General features: G+C 31.8%; 2 protein-coding genes across 2 annotated transcripts in view; one reads left to right on the forward strand and one right to left on the reverse strand.

Moving 5' to 3' along the window:
- LOC107163766 (protein-L-histidine N-pros-methyltransferase) overlaps positions 1-27770 on the forward strand; it is a 142071-nt gene that overhangs the window by 111822 nt on the left and 2479 nt on the right. The window contains exons 4-5 of the mRNA XM_089218931.1: positions 22428-22637; positions 26637-26818. Coding sequence (XP_089075057.1) covers positions 22428-22637; positions 26637-26818 — 392 coding nt within the window. The remainder of the gene's footprint in view (positions 1-22427; positions 22638-26636; positions 26819-27770) is intronic.
- LOC149058498 (uncharacterized) lies at positions 1928-3192 on the reverse strand. The gene is made up of 3 exons (XM_089220664.1): positions 2418-3192; positions 2256-2354; positions 1928-2197 (listed from the first exon to the last, which is right to left on the reverse strand). Exons 1-3 carry the CDS (start codon positions 3129-3131, stop codon positions 1928-1930), a joined length of 1083 nt encoding a protein of 360 aa, XP_089076790.1. The 5' UTR covers positions 3132-3192.

Here is a 27770-nt window from a genome sequence, read left to right on the forward strand (position 1 = left end):
GCAAACAGCAGAACATTAAAGTGTAGTATATCGTGTAGTCATGAAGTCGATTTAGGGGTTGAGAATAGCATAGCGAAATTGCTAGGTTTTAGAAATGTGCTATACACTACTGGCGCTACTCACGAATCTGAAAATATTGTCAACATAATGAAAATAAACTGTATAAAAGTAGAGTGTAATTTAATCACCGGCTCATTCTGTGACGGAGAACCGAGCCAGATCATACACGAGCTTTATCCTACTGTACCTGCGGGATATAAAATCGTCGAGGTACCTAGGCATCCAGTTTTCTACGGCCTCAACACGACTTCAATAACTAAAGTAAATATCGTGCTAAAAGATCAGAACGATTGTCTAATTAATCTGCGTGGTGAACCGATAACAATTCGTTTACAAATAACGCGTGGATATGGCGCTCAAATTTAATATAAAAAGAGCTTCAATCAAAAAACCTATCAGTATACCGCCTGCCGTTAAGAAGTCTACATCTAAACCGAAAAATATCAAGCTCACGAAAAATAATTTAAATTTTCTTCGTTCTTTACAATGATGGATGACTCATATTTAGACGTGACGGCCGACTATGTCGACGATTGTAAAATAACTCAAAAGAGTTACCATTCGTTCACACCGTATTCAAGCGCCGCTCTATCGTACAATGAAGAAATTAGAATTAATGTTCAAAACATGGATTCTTACACTTTGCCGTGTGAGAGTTATATTTACATCGAGGGGAAAATAAATAAACCTGCCGATTCAGTTGGTGAAGTTCGTTTTTCAAATAACGGATTGGCATTTTTATTCTCTGAGATGCGATATGAAATAAACGGGATAGAAATACAGAAATTGAAATCACCTGGAGTGTCATCATGTTTGAAAGCATACTGCTCGTATACTCCGAACGATTTGAATGCGTTAGAGAACGCGGCTTGGGACTCGGCAATGGACAGCGAAGATAATAAAAATTTTATGACCAACAATGTATTTTCTGGATGCATTCCACTAAAACATGTATTTGGGTTTTGCGAAGATTATAAGAAAATATTACTCAATTGCAATCAGCAACTGATTTTAAATCGCGCATCTACCGACCTCGATGCGATACATGTTGTGGGCGAAGGCGCAACAACCGCCGTCGATAAAAATAAGAAAATTACAATTGAACTGACTAAGGTGACTTGGAAGATGCCTATTATCAAAGTCAGTGATAAAGAAAAATTAAAGTTATTGAAAGTATTAGATTCTCGTAAAACACTGTCGTGTGCGTTCAGGACCTGGGATCTATGCGAGTATCCCGTGCTCCCTAGAAACACTTCTCATTCGTGGACTGTAAAGTCTAGCAGCTTGCTCGAAAAACCTAGATTTGTTTTGTTTGGATTACAGACAAGTAGAAAAAACAATATCGAAGTCGACGCTGGGCGATTTGATCACTGTCAACTAAAAAATCTTAAAGTACACTTAAACTCCGAGGTGTATCCATATGAAGACTTTCGAGCTGATTTTAAAAATAATACCACCAGCATACTCTACAAAGCTTATACAGACTTTCAAAAATCGTATTACGAGAGAGATTATTGTGAACCATTGTTATCAAAACATATTTTTCAAAACTATGTGCCAATCGTCGTTGTTGATTTGTCGTATCAGAATGACAACGTTAAATCATCGACCGTAGACCTAAGAATAGACTTTGAAACGGACACCGTCATTCCAGAAAAGACTGCAGCTTATTGTTTAATACTACATGACCAGATTATAACTTACAATCCGTTTAGTGGAGATGTTAGAAAATTGTAAACCTTGTATATATCTTATAATTATTTTATACCTTATAATTATTTTGAGCCTTATTTTCTAATAAATAAAAAACTTGTTTAAGTATCACGCTTATTTTATTTTCATATAAATTATGTTTTATGAACAAATATTAAAATAGTCGCCGCTTAACATTGCGCACTGGTGCTGGGTGTTTGGCGAATGGTAATTGAAATGGTGGTGACGAAATGAATTGAGATGGAGAGGAGCCTTCATAATGTGGTCCAAATGGTCCGTCGTTTTCATCAACTGCGAGGTTGGTTGGTGGAGATTTTTGTAGACTGCTAAGCCCGTCATCAGGTTTCTTAGTTGGTACCCATGTCGCCTGTGTAAGGTTGATTTGTCTTAAAAAATCATCTATACCACGATCCTCGTCAGCTGCCTATAAAATTAAAACACTTAAATTATTTCAATATATATTTATATAAGTTATAAATTACCTGTGCCTGCGAAGGATCGAAACCATTATCATTATACATTGGGGACATACTCGAGAACCTCGGAGGTGAAAAAAGTCTCACTTCGGATTCGGTGAATAACTATAAAATAATAATTATACATTAAATATTTCTACAAGCGATATAAATGATAGGTTAAATTACCTCGGGTGACATTTCTCCGCTCCATCTCTGTACCCATTGTTCAGCTAATTGACTTGTTGCAAACATTTTCAGCTGGCTAACAAAGTTTAGGTCGAGATTCGTCGTGATTAGATCATTCCGGAGGTTTTTAATAAAAATAATCATTTCTTCGTTTGTTTTTGGTGGTTTTTCAACTTTAGTAAATTCTCGATCAATATAATTTCCGATCATTGCAAATTGATTTAAAACAACTGGTCGTATGATATCGGTTTTTCGTGTGACTGTTTCAAAAATACTCTCCTCTAGATACTGTAATTTCAACAAATTTTTTCTATCGAGCAATACACGACATCCTTCCTTTTTCTTAGACTCTATGACTAGCACATTTTCCCCTTGATACACCATGTTTGATATGACAGTATATTCATCCTCCAGAAAAATCTGTTTTCTATATTTTTGTGGGACATCTAATATGAATGACAGTATATTCCCCATCAGTGAAAATATACGTCTTAGAAAACCATCGTATATGCTTACATAGCGCGACGGTGTTATTATATGAATAACAATATTGAAGTTGTCTTCCGAATCAAGTCCAACATTTAAAAACTTACGATCGGGGAAGTCTAGAATGAAATTATTACAGTCGATGAGCTCTGCAGGCGGTGTTGGTGGTACATATGTGAAATTCTTCTTCTTGTACACTGCAGCCATGTTTCTGATTGATCCAGCCATGATTTAAACAATAAAACACACTTTTAAATAAAACTGATTTAAATAAAACGACTTGCTGCTAGAACGGATACTCAGCTACTAACGATTTTGATCAGAAATATAAAGTGGGAAACATTTGTAGCGCTAGAGTCAGCGGCTATTAAGAGTCCGCGACATCCTGGCGACCGGTAGGGCACATTAAGAAGACATTTATTTGTGATTATTACTGCCATTTGGCAGTTAAAAATCACTAATGTCCAGGTGGAATGATTTAATTGAATACGGATAATATACCTATTATTGTAAATAATCGAGACATCGCCAAAATATACCTACTTAATGTCTCTTATTGTCAATACGACGCCAAACGTGCTTAATTGACCATTTGCTAAATGTGGAGACGGCTATGGCGTTTTTCAATAATAATAATAGTTTTCGCTAATTAATGTGTTTGAATATTGATATTTAATTGAATAAGGATAATGTGCCTACTAATGGCAGGAAATGTATCTTATTGTTAAGATGGTGTATTCATTAGCTGTTTTGTGTACGCAGCTGCAAGCTATTAGTATCCTTATGATATTATAATATGACCAGTATAGTCCGTGTGGTTTAAATTTATAATATGTACAAACTCTGGTTAAATAGGTGAAAATAACGATTTAAAAGCATGCGGTCGGCTGGCCTAGTGGTAAATAATATCGCACGGGAGGCGATAGGTCCGGGTTCGATACCCGTTAAGTTATTTTGCAGTTTTTTCACTATTTGTTGATTAACGTTCGATAACAAATGATAACGATGATATGATAATTGATAACAATTGATAACTGATTAAATGTATGATAACATGTGATATATGATAACAATAATATAAGTCACGCACGTACGCGATCCGGCGGCATGATGCGGATGAGGGCGGCGGCGGTGGGTGGCGCACTCGGATGCGCGCACAATATGGTCGGGATGCGCAAGATGGTATAGGGATGAGCCAGCAGGATGAGTGGCTAGAACTCTCATTTTTATACTACTGCGAATAATGTTTATAAACATTTTGATGATTTTATGTGTCAAATTCAAAACTCTAACGAATAGTTTGTAAGTTATAAAGGTATTATTATTGTTCAGTACCAAAGATAATATGTCCTCGAAAGTGGGTTTTTAAGATTTGAGCAATATTGAATTGTAATTAAATTTTTTTATTAATTCATATTAATCTATCTATGTTCATAATTTATAAAATTGATCCAAGTTATGATAAATACTAGATCGGATATTACATCATTACACATTACTTTTTGCAATTTTAAAACCATTTTTAAGGACGATTATCATTAACACAAAAACTTTAATAACTTAAATGTTACGCTTACTCAAATTTTGATTTTAAAAACATTTACCCCTAAACAATTTACAAAAAACTAGGGGATTTTCATTTGAAAAAACGGATTATGTGACAATCACATGCAACTCTTTGAATAATACAAAAAATATCGAGATTTTGAAAATATAATCTTCAAATAAGAATATTTTAAAATTCAAAAATCAGAATTTTAATAATTTTGTTATGAAATTTAAAATTTAGAGAAGAGTATGCTAGTATTGCTAGTTAAATCACCCTGTATAAGATATATGTATTATGTATGTATTTAATATTTGATATGACGTATAGAAAAATTGTCCATGTTCTATTTTGTAGTATATAGATTGTATATATTTATAAAATATGTAGAATTGTATGCATAATATGAGTTCAAGTCGTATTTTAATATGTATCATTTCCAACATACTTATTGTGTTTATATATTATATTGCATATAGCTGTATGTATTATACGTACATAATTATATGTGTAGATATCATATTGTCGCATTTCATACGGTTTTTGGACGATAATATTATGTCAATTGTTTCTCTTTTTATCATTTACTTCAGTTCAAGAACATCTTTATTTTTATTGCGAACTTTAAAGTGCATAAAATTCTATACATTTGTTTGCAAAGCCAACGTTTTTACCGCCATACGGACTATAAAATATATTATATTCAGAGTACAATATACGTGTACATACATACATACATACATATATGTAATATTATGTGGACTTGATTTTTAAACGGTCGTATATTATATTACAATGTATAATATTGTGTGCGTTTCGCGAAGATTATTCGTTCGGTTAACTCCGGCGGCGGCATGGCGGAAATGGTTCCGTCGATCTCGGTTTTTCGACATCGCATGTGTTGTTGAGCGAATCTGATCATGATAGACTTCTAACGAAATAGACTGATAACAGAGAGAGAGAGAGAGAGAGAGAGGTCCAGAGGTCAATATTGTTAAGAAAAAATACAGCATATAACTTGGTCCATTTATTTACCCATTATTAATAGCTAAAGCCTTAAGAGAGAGAGAGAGAGAAAGAGAAAGAGAAAGAGCAAGGCAATTTATTAAAAAAAAAAAGTAACAACATTCTTAGAAAAAAATAGCTTATTATTATATATTATTGATGTCTCTTTTTACTAATCTTTGCACTTGAACACGCATAACGACGTATGGGGGAGGCGTTGCAGTCCATATACATATATTGATATATATATAGGTAAAAACTTACTTACCTATCTATGAGTTTCACCATACACCTATACGTGCGTAAACTGTTTACTGCAGACGTAGGTATAATAGCAAGTATGTTTCAACAATATTTATAAGATTATAGGACAAGACTCTGCATACCTTTATTTATACATATCATATATATATAAACTGTAAACTATCCAAACTAAGTATATGCTGATTTTGCATATATATCACAACCAAATTCAATATACATTTTTTTTTAAGTTCTCCATATTATATTTAAGTGGGTAATATTATGTCGGTTCCATTTTATTTTTTTCCAATATTAACCTACAGCTCTCCGCCATCGGATAGGTGGTAATAAACGTCATAATATTACATAATTTAGCTATGTCTACAATTTTCTGCAGACCCTGAATACCTTTAACGATTTGACTGATATTCCGATTTCCAGAAGTTATTATTTTATTAATAATATATTATTTTAATCTTATATTCATATGCATTCATAATATTATAGAGATTAGAGATGCATGCATGCGCGTTCGTTGGTTTTTTTTTTTATTTCACTTACTCGTTTTACTTATACCGACTTAATTAAAGTACCACGTGCGCTTCATTATAATGTATTACCTATATGTATACAGAATACTACTACTAACTTCTACTGCTGCTACTTCTACTACTACTACTATTAGGTACTATTATAATATTATAATAATAATAATAGTAGTAAAATTAGCATTAATCGAACGACCGTTTATTTCTAGCCCACGCTATTAAAAGTATGCAAACTACATACAGTTATACACTACAATATAATATATATATAACATGTATTGTATATTTTTAAATATAACCATGTGTATACAATACTATATATCAGACGTGAAGTACTCACACACCGGTGAAGAAAGCGGTTACATTACGGTGATAAGAAATAACTTGAAAAAAAAGGAAAATATATCTTGCCGATAATGTGGGTGCACCTCCCCTCATGCTCACTTACCATAATAATATGTAATATACAGGTATATGTACAACACACGTCCTTACTTACTTTATACTTGTACCTATACACATTTTGTTGCGGCGCGATGCTGCTATTGTATGCTATTGTCTGCTACTGCGAACGTATAACAATAATAGTTAGATTTCTGTATTTATTATTATTATCATTATTATTTTACTCAACTTTAACCACGGCGCTTAAATTAATGAACACTGTGGCTGTTTAACAGAAACCTAACCTTTGGACAACACAAATATGCCGTATAAAATATAATATTGTAGTCTCTTGTTTTTATTATTTTCCGAACGCGTTTCATCATTTATAATCAAGTATCACCTATAGCTGTAATTTTGCGTCATGCACAACTATACACGACGAAAAAGCATAATGTTATTTTCATTATAAGTAATTATTTTGAATAATTAGTAATTAACGCAAAAATTAATAATTTCAAAAAATTATCCTATTCGATTATTATTTATTTGACTCTATTCTAGGATTTTCTACATTACTATAAACATAAATAAATAAATAAATAGGTACTTTTTTACAATTTTTTCATAATATTCAATCAATCGGATCAACGCATATTAATCGATCTACGAGGTTGGATTTTTCTTCACCTCTGTGATTTTAGATTATATATTGCACCTTTGTTTACGATACTGTAAAGAACACAAAATTGATTACAATTAATATAAATTACTTCTTCGGTTCAGGTTTTTTCCCTGTACTATGTGACGTTCAAATGTTTATTAAATAGGAATTGAAGCGTTTTTAAACGATAAAAAAGTGTATAAAGAAATTATCTAACACCTACAATTTAGACTTTATGAGGTATTTAAATCACCATATTGGTACCTATATGTATATGTGTACTGTGTATAATACATTATTAATATCTATATGTATAGCAGCTAAATAACGCGTGGTGGAAACGTCATTATATTATAATTATTATAGCAATAATATTATGATGTGTGTGTAGTTTTATGTGCACGATTAAACGAGCGAACATAATGCAATGTAAAACGTGTGAGAACTGTTTTTTTTTTATACATATTTTTTCACGTTTATTTTTATTCCATTTTCTGATTACGTATTATCTGGCTGCAGCTGCTTAAAGGTGGGCTGTGTATTAAATATATATATATATTGTATGTAAATAGGTACAAACATATGTATTACAATAACGCCGCGCGCGTCCGTTGGCTTTTATATAATCTGGAAAGACGACAAAAACGATATCATAATTATATAGTATTAATACAGATTTATATCATAATATAGATTGTCAAATATATTACTGCCTGTACAATAAATTTAAAAAATAATTTATATCACATTTGGAACAACGCGTGGTCCTGTAGGAAAAACTGCAATAACGCCAATAACGCATCCGCTGCAGGCAGTTGTGTAGTGCAACTAGACGACGCGCGGCATGCGGAAAAGTAAGATACATTTGAGCTTAATAAAATGTTATCATAATAATAAGTAGGTCAAATATCGTAAAAACCCCTAAAGTTTTTTTGGTAAATAGTTTTTTACGGCAGGTACACCGACAAGTAGCTGTACCTTATAAATACATTTTTGATACATATTAAATATATACACTTAATGTGTTTGAATTTTAAAAATCAAAGTTAAGATTATGCCGCTACAAAATGTGTAAGCACTTTCTTCATTGTGAGGTTTGCATCGTGTGCATGGTGAAATAATATAATACATATAATAATATACCTATAATATACTGTGAAATAATAATCGACTGTCATAGACACACCGAACGGCGCGATTAGTAGACGACGCAATATCGGATGATGTGTATAAGTGAACAATGCGTTAGATGATCTTATCGAACGGTTGATCCGGAAGCAACACTCGAACTGCGCGAAACGGCATGCGTTCGGACAAGAGGTTGCGCGGTTCTTACTTTTTTTTACGAGGCAAATAATAATGACCACAGCCTCGCGCCCTTAGTCGAAGTCATCCGGTCAAAATAACAAAGCGGAAATGCGTGACAGGTTACGTAGTTCAGTGTTCGGTGATAGGACGCTCAATTGCTTTCTTCACCGCCCACCGTCAGTAAGCAGAGCGAAAACCATATGGTTATCAATTGCATGAGTATCAGTTCCGCCGTGGTACCAATTATTTGATCCGCGTTTTGTTATTATTATTTTATTTTTTTGTCATCTTCATCACCGCCGCTGTCGTCGCATAAAACACAGACTAACCACTCGGCGGATATCGTCACTCTCGAAGCCGTGACATCACGTCACCCTTTTTGATACGTTTGTCCGACGGAAAGCGATAATATTTTGCAGCGGTGAGATATGACCAGTGGCCCACAACTCATTATAATAATTATCAACATCTGTACCAACAATGTCGTCGCGTAAGCGCCGTTGTTTATTGCGGTATACTATTGAAATGTCTTGTTCATTGTTTCTTAATTATTCTACGTTTATATGATGGCGTTAAAACGGTTTAAAAAATGTAAGCCGTTTTAAAACGCTCGCACCATGTGTTTAAGAATTTAAAACCGATTTAATTTCAAATCGTTTTAACGCCATCATAGAAACGTAGTAATTGTGTTTTACAAAAATGTTATAATGTTTTTAAACATTTACTGACATAGTTCATACATCGATAGGTACTTTTCAAGCCACGCGTTTGTTACAATAATAAAATTACTGAATGGTGTTGACTACCATGTTGTAATATTCTTTTTTATAATTAGGTAATAATAGTTAGGTATACGAAGTACTGGATTTATTATTAACAGCTGGATAACGAATGGGCGATGACACTATATAAACACTAACAAATAATTTAACCTGAACCTTTTTTGAATATAACCTTGTTCTATACACTTATTACACTTCTTGTAAGTGTAAATATTGCACAACAATTAATTCAATATTATTATATTAAAAACCAAGTGGGTGCCCAGTAGATAATAATAATAATTAAACAAATAATTATAAGAACGCAACACATTAATGATAGCAATACAATAAAAAAATCTTCGCACAATCACAAGCTTAACACATTATCATATAATCTAAACTATATGTGCATTGTGGTACCACTGGCGTTATTACTATATAACCACAACTATTAGGAATTGATTCTGGGATAGAATTTAAGTTTTATAATCGTGTATTATAAAAGTATTTAGATCCAAAATTTAATTGTATGTAATTTACATATTTTTTACGTCATGATTTTTTTAGAAATGGAAAAACTATATCAACGTGTAGATAAATAATTATAATATGATCTAAACCTATAAAAAAAAAAAAATAATAATAATAATAATAATAACGCATGAAAGTAATTGTTTTTTTTTAGATTTAAAATGATTAATTCTGTCCGTAAAATTGTTTTATTATCCCTTGAAATGTATATTATCGTTTAGTTACATCAAATTTAAATTAGAACGAATAAAGAAATCATAACAAAGTAGCTCATTTTTTAGTGAATTATACAGAATTTTTAGGGCATAAAAAACATTATATTTAGAGCAATAAAATCCCAGGCCTTATTAATGTATAGTTTATAAAAATAATAATCATTAACAATATCAATATTTTTAATTTATTCTCTATTCATACTAAGTATGCATATACGATTTAGGTGATTATAAAAATATCAGATGTAGTAAGTTTTTACTAATTATCTTAATAGATTATTGTGATATAAACCATTGTCCAACTGAACAGTTTGTGTTGCCGTGAAGGCGGTACCTACACAACATAATATTGTTTCTATTTTTCGAATTGTAGAATATATAAAATATAATGTGTCAAAATGTGTTTCAGAGTTATTAACGACTTATGAAATCGTTAAAATATATAATTTAAATAAATGTCTCATTTATTTAGAGTATATAACGAGAATAGATCTAAATCTGATAACAATATGTTATGTACCTACATCAAATAGTTGTTGGTTCCTATTAAATTCAAATAATAATTACGAGCCATATACATTTCCTATAATATTTAAAATCAACGATAATACAATTTTTAATTTAAAAAAAAAATGTTTGCTTAATAAAATAAATGCGTTATTAAAATTATGTTAATCGTACTAGTTACAACTTTAAGTCCTCAATCTCTCCCACCAAGTGCTTATTCTGTGTAAGCGTCCTGGTATCAACGTATACCATTTTTACTGTAACTCTTCCTAAGACCTAAGTGGATTTATAACCTAACGCGAATCCGGCGAAAACAAAACAGCTTGTATTTCGTCGCATCAGACGCACCACACTGCTGCGGAACAGCATTGGATGGTCAGAATATAATTCGTTCGCACTCACTGGACATACGTAGTACACGGCGCGACGTAACCCGACTGAATCGAGACACGCACCTCTATGCTAGACGTGCAGGCTGCGTAGCTATAGTGATGATCAAAACAAGACCAACATCTTGCTCATGCAGATTCAGTCTTGGTATTGGTCTAAATGTCTTGCGCAAGACTCTTGTTATTTTCACAAAATTATGTATAAAAACAATTAAAAATATGTGTCTTATCTGTGTGTAGGCTTTTTGCAACAACCTCGATAAAAGACGAAACTTAAGTCCGATATTTACGATGTATAAAATATATACTGTCTTACTGTGTCACAACTCTCGAGTATAATTACATCGAGTAAACTTCGATAAACTACAAAATGTCATGATTTTAATAAAAAATATATATTTACTAGGTATCGAGCCGGTGGCCAACAACAATCAAATATGATTATAAACTGATAATAGTGAGTAACCGATGTCCTTTTTTCTATCTATATGACGAGCGCACAACAATAAATCGTTAACGTGACAATACAACCCACAACGGAGAGATAGAGTAGTAAAATGTGGTATAGTGAAAAAGGGACACTTCTCAATAGCGGACACCTCCAAGTAACGGACGGAATTTTGGGAACGGTGAAATGTGTACCCAATGTTTTTCACTGGACAATTACAAATGGCGAATGGAATTTAAGCGACCGAGAGTGTCCGGTATTTAGAGGTTTCACTGAATAAATAACGCTGATGACGACATAACGCCAAATAGAGTAGCGACGAAGGAACACAAAACAGCTAGTATTTCGCCACATCGACGCACACCGTACTGTGGCGGAACAGCATGGTCAGAAAGGAATATTCGTTCGCACTCACTGGGTTCACGCAAGACATACGGTGTAACGTCACAACAGAAAACAAAACTGAGTGACGATATAAAGAGAACGAGAACATAGCCGCACTACACGTCTACGCTGCAGTGTTACGTCATGTACAAAGGAAACGGCAGATGAGTCGATTCGGAGTTATGCGGTAGACGATCGGAACAGTAACACACTACGAACAGCCTACGAAGATCAGCGAAAAACGATGAAATTTCCGGGACGGTGAGTAGCGAGAGGCGCAACAAAAAAACGTCTAAATCAAAATGTTTTCTCGTCCCATTGCCAGCGACAGGTATCTTGATGTTCCGCACAAAATAATTTGCGATACACTACGAACGTTCAAATGGTATTTGGCGATTGCGTGAACAGCGAACAAATATATAAAATTGTTATGTTCCTGGCGAAGATGGACAGCTTTCGGACAGCGTTATAGTAATGCCAATAAACATTAATCAACAACAATAATAATAATAATAATAATAATAATAAATCAACAAATATTGTCGTACGGCATACGGGTAAACAGAATCAATGGCCAATTCCATAAGGCTAAAGGTGCTTATAAGACGACGTTTGTCCGAGGCTGAATATTATGTCGATTATGTATTTTAATATTATAATATTATTTTAATTGGAGACGATAGCGCGACGGAAGTGGAATATCGACATCTATGTATAATGGCTGGACGATGGCATGACACACTCTTTATAAAATGTATTTATAATTTATTATGCACTAGCTGCATCGCCGGGAATTGCTCTTGCTAAATGCTATTTTAATGTAAGCTGAAAAAAATGCATGTGTGAGCTAACCTTAACTAAAAACTAAATTCCATCGTTTTATCGCTACATTTTCGGTAAATTATCGTTGGTATGCTTACCAAAATTATGATAAATCGGTTATTACATAAATATTGATTGGTAGTATAATATTATTATTCATTTAATAATCCTATATAACTTGGATTTTAGATATAGTCGTGTAAAAATTAAAACCAGCTTCGTGTCTTTATAAATTATGTTAACTCATTTTTAATTTTAGCACGCCACACAGGCATAAATTATTAATTATAATTAAGCTTTTTTTAACCAAATTATAATATAAGTTTTAAGATAAAATCTAATACAATTACTAAAAATTTAATTTTATTCAGAAATATTTTCTCGATGATTACATCGGCGGAGTACGATTGTGCGTGTTTTACTTTTTTGGGTGTCTACGAGTAATCTAATCATTATAATACAATAATATAATACGACGATGATCATTCGTGCACATACGAAATGGCCGCGATAATAGCGACCGTTTAAAAGGTGATCGGCAATGACCGACGATGGCCAATTAGAGATGAAAGCACGTCTCGTTCGGTCGTGTGGTGATCGACATAATATATTATTCATTATTTTGGATTGGCAAAATACTTGAAGAAACAATTACTACGTGCGTGCGATAGTGATTTAAATATTATACTATTATATAGGTATATTACATAGTTTTATATTATGTGTACATTGCACAGCCTTCGTTATTGTGTCTATAGGTGAACCGCGACGACCTAATACGCGAAGCGCTATGATTTCGAACAGCGTTAAATAATTACTATATATTGATCGCAGAAAGAGTGTATACATTGAACGTGTATAATGTACAATTGTTATGAGTAGGTATAGTTAAATAATATATAATGTTCAATAGTTACAATAATCAACATAATTTTTTTATTCATCGTGATAATTGATAATGTCTATATATATATATATATTTACGATTTGTATATTACAATATCACAATCAACACCGTATGGCGGACAATAAGCCATAATATATTATATTATTATATGTACAATATTCACCTAAATAAAATATTAAGGCCGTGTGTATAATATATATAGCATATTATCATATATGATAATAAAATATAAAAATGATAATACACATACTTCGCGTAGTTTTGTGTACCTATCGTATTATATTTGACTGAACTCAGTTTTTTATCGGAATAATAATTAACCTTTAACGTACTTCCTCCGAATTAAATTTAATAGTTTTCGAACTTTTGAACGTCTTTTCATGTCTAGTACCGATATATTATGCATTTATGCCTACATAAGACCCATTGAAATAAAAATTGTAAATAAAATAACAAATCTATAAATAAAAAAAAATACATGTACAACCCAAGATACCGGCGATACCGCGCATAATATATATTATAATATTGTATACACACATGGTGACTATACGACTGTAATGATCAACTCGGCGGGCCAGATTATATTATTTTATTAGATTTTCTATTCAACTTACTTGTGCACTGATACCGAACTATAGTGTCGTTTATTAGCTTGTTCCATGTATTGCTACGCTTGCAGTCTGCAGGTCATCGACAAAGTAAAATATGTATTATTATATTATTATTTTATTTCAATATAGTAGTTGAACGTACTAACTACTACTACTAAGTGTCAAGTCTAATAACATTGACATCAAAATCCTTCAGTTACCTGTTTGGTATAAATAATCTGGTACATCGTAGTATCGTACCATGCAGAGTTAGTCGATAGACAACGTATTAATAGTTCAAATATACCAAATATAACAGTATTATAATATATAATATTATCAATCAATAAACAAGAATAAGATAAATTTAAAAAATAGTGCAACAGTTTTGTCATCAACTGGGAATTGAACCATGGATATTCATTGCCTGTTGATTAATACGACTAGTTTCAGGTAAAACGAATTATATAGGCATTTTATTTTTGGATAACTTACTGCGGACAAGAAATGAGAAAGAGAGATGTGTGCCCACTGTGCCTCTAATCTAAATATCCAGTGGTACTAATAACTTCTACTGCAGTTTTCTTTAGAGGGTTTAGCTTTAAGAGAGCTTATTTAGTTTCAGCACATCTTTCGATCGACGACGCCATCGGACGTCAAGTGTTTTAGCTAGTTTCTCGAATATTTAAACACATGATTTATTTGTTCTAGTGCTAACAATTTGAAAAAGTGATTAACTGTGGTATGCATAGTGTTGAGCCTAGACATACTGTTAACTCTTGATTTCCCGTGGAATATAGGGTAAATGAATTTTGTGGTTAATCCTCAAAATATAAATAACAATAACAAAAATATTATTGTTATGTTATTAAAAAAATAAAATGTACATTGATATAGATATAAAATATATACATATAGTAAATAAATTCTCGTATTTTTAATCAAACATTCATATAATTATCATTAAGTAGTTCCTTCTTTTTATTCAAGAAATCCTCAGACAATTATATGCCATCTATAATTCAAAAAATATATTAATTAATATTTATCTTAACTTATTCTTGTAAGCTTTATTGTGAATTTTTAATTTTTAATTTTGTATTCATAATACATTATCAAATATCAGCATCTGTACTGTATTTATGCTCTTGAAACGCTTATATATATATACGTAAAAAAAAATATAATATCTTAAACCAAGTGCCAAGTGCAAAAACTGGGTACCTACACTGTAAACTTAGTTACTTATGTTACTACCCAAAAGATATATTATTTGAATTCTATTTGCGGTACATGGACTAACTGTTGGATTATAAATTCTTATAAATTTAACTTTAACTTTTTAACTTTTGCATTTTGCGCATACACAATAACTTAAATTTTTCTGTGTTCCTTGTTTTGTTCTCACACTGTATATTACATTCAAATTTATTTTTCATAAATACATATATTTTTATATAAACACTATTTATATAGTTCTTACTATAGTACATAGTTCCATATATTATAACATATTTATTATTTGGAATGAGCATGCATTTTTCACGTTACAATTTTTAATCAGTGGTGTTCGGTACTTGATAGATGCATGGAACCACCAGGGAGAATTATGTAACTTAAAAGTTAACAACAGCAAGTTTTATAAAATCATTATTATTATTAGATAATGCACCTAAGTATGTGATTTGTTGTCTCCAAAAAAAGAGTTCGAACTATACCTTAATGGTTTTAGAAAAATAAATTACTAATAGAACAATACAAGATATTATATGTCACCGTTTCTTAAACTGTGTTCCGCGGAACCCTGGGGTTCCATGTAGATCACTTCAGTGTTCTGCGAAGCTTAAGTAATTTTTTTTAAATTTTCACGATAATTAGGTACTTTAAAATATTCACTAGCTATGGAAAAAAATACTTGTATATTAAATAATAATGTATAAGCCATATGGAATAATCTATTAGATAATTTTATATTCAATAATCTATACTTCTACTTAATATTATAATTAATTTGCAAATAATAATTAAAAAAGCTAAAAGCCAAAAAAAAGTAGGGGTTCCACGATAAAAGTGTACATCAAAAAGGGTTCCATTTCCATGGACAAAAAAGTTTTAGAAACGCTGTTATAAGTAATAAGAAATTCTATTAACCTGCTCATTGCAGTGACGACTGCATGCAGTCGAGGAGGTACACTCAACGCCTACTATACAGCAGAACTACTTCTCCGGTTTTATTTAATCAGTTTTTGTCACCACCCAATATTCCCGTGTTTCAATAGACGATGGTTATGTAATATGCACACAATATTTCTTCCTCAAAATTTTAGCAAACATCCTATATTTTAATATATAAAGTTAAACTTTTTAAATTGTATTTACTTCACTATACTAGAACGACGGAACGGAACAGATTTTTCTTCAAATATTCTTGTAACAAATTTACTTAAGATCATTTATACCTACGACTTTTTTCCATTACTAAATGCAATTACAAATTCTCATCACGATTCTATCTTTTTCGAGTTTGTATGCTTATAATCTGACGGATTTTCAAAGATTTACAAACGTGTACCTTAAAACAGAAGTTTTTCGAAAACCTTTAAAAGTCTATAATTTGTTTTGTGCAAGTGACTGTGGTAAAAGAAAATAATAACGAAATATCGAAAATATTGTCGCTTAATTTTCACAGTTCAGCACGGTGGTGGATTAAAAGTGATAGATGTATATTTTATGCATGCACGACCCTTCTATATATAATATAACCCATAGGTGGTACATATATATTATATTATGTAAAACGGGCTCAGGCGGCGATGACGTCTATATACATATATATATATATATATATACTGCCGAGAGCATGTAGCATCGTCGACTACAACGACTAGGGAATATTGATAGGCTAAAAAGAGGAAAAAAAGTAAATAAATAAGCAAAAAAAAAATAATAATAATAATAATAATAATAACATATACATGTATAAAACGCCTTTGAATCTGTGTTCGGCGGGTATATACCGTCTTGATTGGCAATTTGCGGGCCTTTGAACCGCTGCCGTCGTATAGTCGTCGTCGTTTGTCTCGTCGGCAGTGGCAGCGTGAAGGGTGGAGGTAAAAAAGCTACAACGCGCGCAAGATGAAGAACTGCTGTAGAATAAGAACGACGGGGTGCAAGAGCAGAGCGAGAGAAAGGAGAGCGACTATAGTTCTCCTCTCCGGATAAATGCGACCTTTTTTTCTTTCTCTTCCTGCTCTCTCTCTCTCTACTTCTTTCTTTTCTTTTTTTTTGTTAGCGCCTTTTTGTCTACCCCACCGCCGACTTTGCTCGCCCTCCCACCGGTCCTCATCCGATACCAAAGCTCGTAATTTATTTCCTCCTTCTACTTCTTTCTTCTTCCGTCGTCGTCCACCCCGGCGGTACCCATATATATATATAGTTTGTATATTTGTGTGTGTGTGTTTACGTATATAATATGGAAATGCGCGCGACGCGAAATAACGAACCCAGAGCACACTGATGACTGGAGGAGCAGGGGGGTACAGCTAAAGAAAAAACACTCGCATGCAGCATCCGTATACGTGTAGAAAGAACAATATTATTCTTTTTTTGGCCGCCGCCGCCGTCGTCGTTACCGCCTCCTCTCGTCAGGTCTCTTATTCTCTCGCGAATCGTCCTAACGCGGCGCACACGTCTCCGCATATTTATACACATATATATACACAAAACTCTATATACACATGAACAATTTCCTTCGCCAGCGCACGTGTGTATGTGTGTGTTTGTATATGTACACGTAAATATAGTGTTATTTGCGTGTCTACATATATATATATGGGACGTTTGTGTAAGGCCGCTCTAAAGGAAACTACCGATCGATCTCTCGTTAACTCCCGGTTCTTACCGCGCCGTCTTTTGCCTCGTCCTGCACACACGTGCGACAGGCGATTAATCGGCCCGACCGGATATATATGCACATATAGTATAGTTTAATATACCTATATAGGTGCAATATTAATGCACATCCGAGTTTCCACTTTGAGTTTCACACGTGTAGGTATATACGCATGTTATATAAATATACATCGACGATTTCCCGGCTGGTCACCCGCCCTGCACCCCCGTCGGCTGTCGCATTGCTGCTTTCAAATTTTTAAAAGAAACCAACAGACATTGTTGATTGTCACAATCGTGTGTTTCCGCAATGGACTCGCATACATCGCAACGCAATAAAAATAAATAATTAAATATTATATTAACTGCATATAAAATTATAATTTCCTTTATATAGGCATATAATATTATAGATTATTTCTATACACGATAATATGCACTATATGCAGCTGATATTGTTATCAGTCGGTGTTCTTTTATAAAAGTGACTAAAGGTCACTTCACAGTGTTCTCAATCATGTTAGTTATTATAATTTAATCTCCAATATATATAATATAATTCCTATTATAATTATCTTATGAGTTTTAAAATATAAAAGTGTTCATTTTTCTCAAAATCGAAAAAGGCTATCAGGTACCTATTACATACAAACTTTGAAAACACTAAAGTTGAAACTTCCTTGTCGTAAACAAACACAGCATTCCAAGGCTCCTGTTTTAGTATTTGGAAATTCCATAAACAGAGAGAAGGACGTGCTCGCGTTTCCTGCACGGAAGAAACCCCATATAAAAAAAAAAAAAACCATAGTGTTTATTATATTTATATAATATATATATATATATATATATATATATATATATATGTATGTATGTATATGTGTGTGTCTCGTAAACTTTAAAAGTTCAAAAGTTAAGGACCAAAAACTCTGGGTTGTGTTATATATTTAAATGTGAGAGAGGCTGAGGGTTGTCGGAGAAATAGACATTAACTCGGTGCTCGGTAATTTCGTTTTTTAACTTGTTATATACATCATATATACTATATACATACATACTATTGTCTTAATAACGTTAGTGCGTGGAAACTATAGCGTTCAAAGACCTGAGGACCTCTCACAGGTCGGGTTAGCTAGTATAATAAGTAATACAATAATTATTTTAAATTGAACATCTATTCGCTTACAGTTTTAGGGTTCAACAATATTTGGCGATATATATACAAGCTATAAGGTTTAAAAGTGGGTAAATATTGGGTCTATGATTGTCGTCTCACAGGAGTGTAAGTGTAGGGCTGTGTAGCTAGGAACTAGAAAGAGGGAATTTGCAGGGGCCCATAGCCCAATTATTCGAAAGGCACAATTTCGACGAGTGGCATTCTCAATTCAAATATGATAATTTATAAAAACAAAAAAATTATTATTTTTCATACACTTCAGCCGACTTTTTAAGGCATTATAATTACCATCTTATACGCAGCTCTCCTATAACCTAGGCATAAAAAGTAGTATTTATCAGATTTAAATTTAGATTGCTAAAAAGAACGGACCGCTAGCTAAACACACGTCTATTTAAAACAGCACGTTATATTATATACTAATATTTCATAACAAATGTTTTTTTTTTTTTTTAATTATGTTGTTTTACGCTTATATTTAATTTGAATACGTATGTCGTTACGCACATATGGTATAGGCAAGGTTGGGCAAGATACAAAATAAGTATCATGATTCGCATGATACATATGTACATTTAGTATATCAAGATACTTAATTAGATACATGATACTTTTTTACTTCCAATCGAATTTTATTTACTTTTAAACTTAAAACTTCTATACATAATTTAGTATGCATGCCAATACATAAATACTTATAAAGTCATAACTCATAATTATATTAAATAATACAATAAATCAATATGTACACATTATAAATTTATAATTAATACATCACTATATGATATAAATACATCAAAATTAATAAATTATATATAAATTAGATCTTAATTTGTACTTAGATATATATAGTTCATTTATGTGTAAATTATTTGTGGACTTATAGTTAAAAATGAATATTTAAGTTAAATTGGTTATGCTCTTATGGACTTATGACTTAGGAGTCATGTGTATATAACTGTAAATACGTACACTATACATGGGCAATGGACACACGGCCACCATAATTTAATTTTATGTTTTTCAAATTATCTTACAACTTTACAAGTTATAAAAATGTGTGGTACATCTTTTCATTATCGTTAATTTCAATTCTATTGCACTTGGACAATTTTTCGTAAAAATACACTCTTTAACGAAAGTATCTAATATCAAAAATTCGAAATGTCTTGGTACTATTCAGCCCACATATTTTATAAAATACTGTTTAAATGTACACGATACTTTATACAAGATACAATTGTATCTTTGATACTGCCCAACTCTAACTTTAGGTACCTACAATATATTCATATTGTATGATTCGGAGAGTTCCTTATTGGTAGTCTCTATCGTTACCATAATACTGTCATTTTATTATTATATGTACCTATACGTTTCGTGAATTATTTCATTATTTATAAAAATTGTCATCATGCATAATTTCTTATTCTCGGATTTAATGCGTCTTATAACGCTGTGTCCTACGTAAACGCGACGAACGCGGCGAGTGCGAACGAATTCTATCCTGACCATGCTGTTCCTTTTCGCGTCGCGACGCGATGCGACGAAATACAAGCTGTTTTGTTTTTTGCCGCGTTTGCCGCGTTCACGTAGGACACAGCGTAAGTTTTACGCGGAAAATTATGATAAAAAGTCTGGAGCATTTGTGCCTTCTTTACTGTTTTCAGCGAATCACATAAACAACTAACCAAACATTTATAATTTATTGCTTCTGAGTCAATGTACAGTTTTCGAAGATTTCGTTAATTAAATTTGTACGACACGAATTCAGCACGAGTCGCGTCTCAAAACGTATATAAACTTCCTGAAACGTTGCAGTTATAATATATTATTATAAATCACTCGATTTTCTTTTGACCACCGACACACAATATATTTAACACTTAGATATCCTGCGTACATTTATGGCGCAAATTTCCGAAAAATAAAACTTGTTTTAAACTCTGCAAACTCAGTCATGATGGAAAAAGTCTGCGGCGGTCGCCTTCCGCGTGCTCCTCCCCGCACACCACGCCATCGCATCGTCGTTCGCGCGCAACAGCAAAGCAATATCAATTTTTTAGTTGTTTATCGACTTGGCCTTTTCTTTTTTAACATTCAGACTAGAGTACGTGTGTGGAATGAGTGGAGGTGTAGTGGGTTTTTTTTTTTATTTATGACGCGGTGTCCGTCCGGTCCGAGGGGCATTATTTAGAACGACCGAAAAAGAAATCCCTCGAGCGCTTAAGTCGTCGACGTATATATGTATGTACACTATATAATATATTATATAGGGTGTTGAATTTAACTTTGTGCACGACAATTATTTACACTACGTCTGGGCGTGGATGACGTTTGTAAAAACAAATAACAAAAAAAGTACTAAACGGTCGAAAAAAAAATGTAGATAACAGGCGCCGTCTAAATAATTGTCGAATAACTCTGCTGCTCTTTATATATTGTAATAGGTTATGACGACGCGTATTGCGATTACGCGTATTAACGTAAAAAGTGTCTGGAATATGTTTGACAGTTGCAATATAGATGTATAATAATATTTCAATGAATTATTGTTAAATTCTCCATGTACCTACACTACACTGTGATGCGTATATTATTATGTTATGAATAATGCAGGGGCGTCATTTGGGGGGGGGGGGGTGTCAGAGTGTGCGGCTGCACCCTTTACTTTTAGAATGTTATAATTGGCCTGCGCCTTGCTGAAGCCTAAAATAATGCACGAGCCACAATTAATGCACAATTATTTATATAATTAAAATCAAATTGTAAATAACCGGTCTATAATGTATGGAAATAATTGAATGCTGCAGGATAATATACATATACGTATGTGTATCTATTTTTATATGGCCTGGTGAAATTTCAAAATGGCCTGCTTGAAACTTCGCACACCCGAAAAAAAACGTGAATTGACGCCCCTGGAATAATGTGGTTAATATTACTAAAATATAAAAATAATAATGTGAATAGGTTATAACTTGCAACGGTATAGATTACTATACTAGGAGTTCTCAAACTGCAGGGTTACCACTGGTGCAATATAGTATCTAAGATTTTTCACAGGGGGGGGGGGAATATTAGGTATGCAAAAGTTTGAGAATCTCTGTGCTATACAGCAATCTACGGAGTGTCTATACATATATACACTATACACTGTGTGTTTTTGATTTTTTGTTTTCACTGTTAATTATGTTACAGTTTATTGCGGAGAGGATCGATGTTCGTGTTTTCCGCCGACCAGATCAGACGACTGCTGAACATGACATTTTTCGACAGCGGTTCGACGCTAATCGACTTGGGTGCCGGTGATGGGGCCACTACAGAAAAGTACTTACCCTTGGTCCGTGAGATCTACACGACTGAAAAGTCTGGGCCGATGATCCGGATTTTGGCTGAAAAGGGTTTCAGGTGAACTTTTGCTCTGCGTAATCTACCTGTTTATATATAACCTATAATCAAAATAAACACCTGCAGCCACCGGCTTTTAGAACGATGGTGATGGGAGTGGGGTGTGGTGTAGGACATCATAACAAATAATTTTTATCTACAACAATACATTTTTTTATCTTTGAAGTCGGTATTTTCGCATATATTAATAATACCCCTCTCGGCCCTCCTCCTCAAAATCACACACACATGCAAGCATTCATTTATTCCATATACGTATGTTGTGTATGTTTATAAATATTATGTATTATGTTATATAAACAGTTAATTAAATTCAAACAAGAATATTTATATGGCAGTGTAAAACATTGGGTTGCCATAAGACTTTGTGAGCCTGCACCCTGTACTGTTTTTATTGGAGCTTTTCAATGAATATGTCGAGTGCTAAATGTATACACTTAGCAATTTTTTCAAGTAGTGAAAATAAGAAGTGCAACACCTTCCGCCCTAACTTGACTTACCCCTTTTCACCTAAAAATAATTGCATTCTTTTCACGCCCATGGTTTCGCGTTCAACGTTTTGGGAAGCATTATCTCAAAATTAGTTTAATAAAACCATTTAGCATTTATCCAGAGAGTTGTGAACAATTAATTTTAATATATTTTTTTCTTGTATGCTGGAGATATTACATACTATTTTCGTTTACTTGGTGTGTTTACCGTATTTGGTGATTAATATTCGATATTTATTGTAATTATGTTCTCAAACTCCTGAGGTATAAATGAATTATAGTATAACTTTGCATCACACGTTCTTGTTATAGGTACATCTCAAACGGAATAAAGTTGTGTTTTTTTTTTTATTATAGACTATCCAAAATTGTACTTAAAATTACATTAAACAATCATACTCCATCCATTTAACTTTTCACCATTCTATAATTTTTTTTTTTTTTTAATTTTATCACTGTAGTTAATCTATTTAATAAAATTATCACGATCTATCTCAATTTAAACAACGCAAATTAAAAACGCAAGCGTATTACGCGCTATAATAATTATTAGTCACGACATAGGTACATTTATCTAACTTGTTCATATTATTTGTTATTCCATATTATACATTGATAAACTTCATATGATATACAAATATTTTGTATATTGTTTTTTACTTGTTGTGTATAATAATTATGTTTAAAGTCCGTTTAAAGATAAAATAAAGACTCCGATAGTCCGATATAAAAATATGTATACACTAAAAAAATTGCCATCAACACAAATCTGTACACGCATATCATAAGATAATAGATAGGTACTTAAGAAACAAATAATATTAAGATCAGTGGTCTAGTGGCTATAATACATACTTTGGTAAGTGTATTTGTTTCAGTAGCACAAATAAAATTCGGTAAATGGGTTGGTGATTGGATGATTAATAATTATTTACTGCATATTGCATAATGACTCAATATAAGACGTAACATAATTTTTAAGCGATTTTTGCTCTTAAGTGAATTATTGTAAAATAAATAATTATCAATAACCCAACATAACATAAATCAGAAAAAATTTATAAAAGTCAAAAAGAAAATTTGTTGGAATATCGATAAGCAAAAAAAAAAAAAAACTGATTAATTTATTTCATAATTAGTATAATTGCATACATATTCAGTGAACATTTTATTGTGTCATGCAGTTTAATATTTGTTTTTGAGTTACAAAAAAAAAATTATTTTATCATATCTGGTAGTAAAGAAGAAGTTGGTGAATAAAAGAAACTCAATAAGAAAGTAAAATGTATGGCCTATTACTGCATGTACTGTAAACTTATAATAGGTGTAAATATAAGTGTATACGAACACAAATTTCCAGTTAGATAAAATATTAGCGATTGGTTACGTTAAGTTACAATTTATTTTATTTTTTCAAAATTGCAATGTGTTACTATACAATTATTTATTTTTAAATAGTAATCCGTGTTTGTATTATAAATAAGTATTCAATAATTGATATTTCGCTATTTTTTGTATTTCAAAGTGTGTTTTCCATATTATGCAGCACAATTGTGTATTTTTTCAAGTTGGATTCTGCAGAGCAGAGCGATGAAACTGTATTGATTTTATAATGACGTGTGTTCTTTTGTGTGCGTATAATAACGCCTATTGGCTCAGTAAAAAATTTTTTTTAATTTTTATTGATCAACTTAATTGTTCGAATTTTCGAAAACCTTGAATATCTAAAACAAGATTCCTCTTAAAAGTTGTTATAAATGGAATAAAAAATAAATTGAATGTTAATATGATGGATATCGGAAGGAAGAATTTAAATAAACATTTTAAAATTATTCCTAGTTAAAAATTCATAAAAAATTATCTTTTTTGACGAAGATTTGAAAATTTAATTAAAGATACCTTATAAGCTTAAGTTTTTTAACTTCAACTAAAAAAAAAGCTTAACGAAATATCACAATATTGTTTTATGATCGTTCGAAGTTTAATCTTTTACGAACTTGGATATTTATTTTACAAATTAACAATTTCTCATCGAACTATTTCAAAGGTATATTATAATTGTTATATTATAGTTACTTAATTTATTCATAAAATATTTATTTAATATTTTATCATTTTATATATACCTACTTGATAACATTTTGTAGTTCAGTTTTTTTTTAAATATCAATAAATTTATTTTATTTAGTATTTGACCCAGGTACCATAGCGTATATAATAGTAAATTAAATTACATTAATTTATTAATAACAATTAGCGATAATATCATAAAATCTATTTATTAAAAGGTATTGTAAATGATCGCTTGGCTCAGAATCTTTTTTCTTTTTTTTTTTAGTAAATATTAAATTCAAATAATTTTATACAATCATTACAGTGACATTCTTGACACCTACTGTACAGCAAATCGATATCTATACACACTTGCACTTTTTTTGTTTACATAAAGGTGATACTAATTTTTTGCGCAATCGTGCTCCAGTTTTTAAAATCAAAAAATGAAAATGTGCGCAATCGTGTTGTAGTTACTATAGCTACACGTAATTTACGGCAATTCCCGCGGAGTAGATCGAGAAATCATCGAGTTGTGTGATGCTGTGTCTACGTAATTTTATTACGAATCAACCTTTTTACAAAACACTATTCTCCGGCCGCTTATTAGATCTATTTATCAGTTTACTTTAACTAAATAAGTTGTTTTTGTAATCGAATAAAATGATAAGTATAATTCATTTTTTTTTTTAATATAAAGGTGTGATTGATTAAGTTTTAATGTAGGTACATGTACTCGAATACTGGATAGTCGTACGAATTTTACATCATTCACACATTTAAAAACAATACATTATAAATAAAAGAGGTATAATATTTTATATAGGTTGTAATAACGGTGTGGTTCATTTTAAATTGTGATTGAGTAAGTAAAATAAAACAAGCACAAATCAGTTTTTAAGTAGCTACAACTTCAAAATTTAAATTGAACATAATTTTCTTTCACTTTTGGTAAAAAAAATGTGAGAATTATCTGAGTTAAAAAAAAAAATTTGACCTTAATGTTCACCTACAATAATTAATTTTTATTCGTTATAGTTTATTAACAGTTAGAAAATATAAAACATTGCCTACATAGAGCTATTTAGCAACCTTAGAACATCATTGATTGTTTATTCAAAAAAATTTAATATTAATTGTTATTTATTATTTATTATTATCTACGACATCTCGTTGCTCGTAAAAACTTCATAAATTTATTAAAATGTACCAATTTTCTTATAATTCATAAAAAAATTGTAATAAGCCAGGAGCAGTGGTGCTTCAACATAGGTACGATTTTATGCATATATAATAGTATTAAGTTCGCCCATCACCTAAATAGTGTGTATTATATTAATTTATATTGATCTTTAAATGTCAGTACTTATATGAGATACAAATTTAAATTTTAGTATGTATGTACTGTATATAGATGATATCTGTATCTATCTAAATAATAATGTGTGGTAAGCAGATTGTTGGATGTCGACACGTGGTGGACTCGTGAAGAGAAATTCGACGTGGTGTCGTGTCTGAACCTGTTGGACCGGTGCAGCAATCCTGCAAAGCTCTTAGACGAAATGAAAAAAGCCTTAAAACCTAACGGCAGGATCGTCGTGGCGCTGGTGTTGCCGTACAAACCCTACGACGAATTCAGTGAGTACAGCAGCCCTGTTACTGTAATAAATAATAATAAAAGTCTATGTATATAATGCCGAGTTGCATGAAAAATGTGTTAATTTAATGGTTTAAAAGAATTAAATGGACCAATCGTTGGCCACTAAATATCATGTTAACCATTAAATTGAATCGTTAAAACTTTAATGATTGTTCATGTATATTGTAAAAGTATAAGTATTATGTGGATTGTGCCCATCGTATGAGTGTTTTATTTACTCGAGTCCAGTCGGCAGTGGCGTATAATGAAAAACATAATACAAATTCCACTCAAAAGCAGGGTTCACGCAGGTTTGGTACTTGACAGAGTCAATAAAACGAGTTATTAAATGTTTTTACTTGATAAAATATGGACACAACATTTAGTACTAATCCCAATATTAATTTTTGTAGATATTTTAGTCGAGTTAGGTAGGACGCGCGGACGCCCTCAAAAGCAGTGCGAAACTGTGAAACGGGTGGCCAATGTAGGTAATTGCAGTGTGCATGCAGTATGCCACATTATGCTAGGTCGACGCAGTTTTTTTTAACTGCTGCATTATGGGCACTCGGCCTTACTTGAAAACAGTTCTCGACCGAGTTGAATGCACCCGGGGAGAGTCCGCCTCTGTATATACCTATACTTAATCTTAATAGAATTATAATACTTATAAGTTATAATTAAGTCATTATATTAGTGGCGTATATAAGAATTATTTTCACTATGGGCCAATTTACCCCCACCATAGCTACAACTAAAAATTTTTTTGGGAACTGGTGGTTTTAATTATGACATAAATGATACAAATATAGGAATTTAAATGTATTAATATATATTTATTATTAAACAAGATACATAATAAATTAAACATTTTTCTACAGAAGGTAGACTTAACATTTTTTTTCTCAAATTTATTTAAAATTAATTTTTCTATTTTTTTTTTTAATAAAA

Source organism: Diuraphis noxia, unplaced genomic scaffold (genome assembly GCF_037042655.1).
Source record: "Diuraphis noxia isolate RWA-SAM2 unplaced genomic scaffold, SU_Dnox_SAM2 contig0002, whole genome shotgun sequence".
Taxonomy (NCBI): Eukaryota; Metazoa; Arthropoda; class Insecta; order Hemiptera; family Aphididae; genus Diuraphis; species Diuraphis noxia.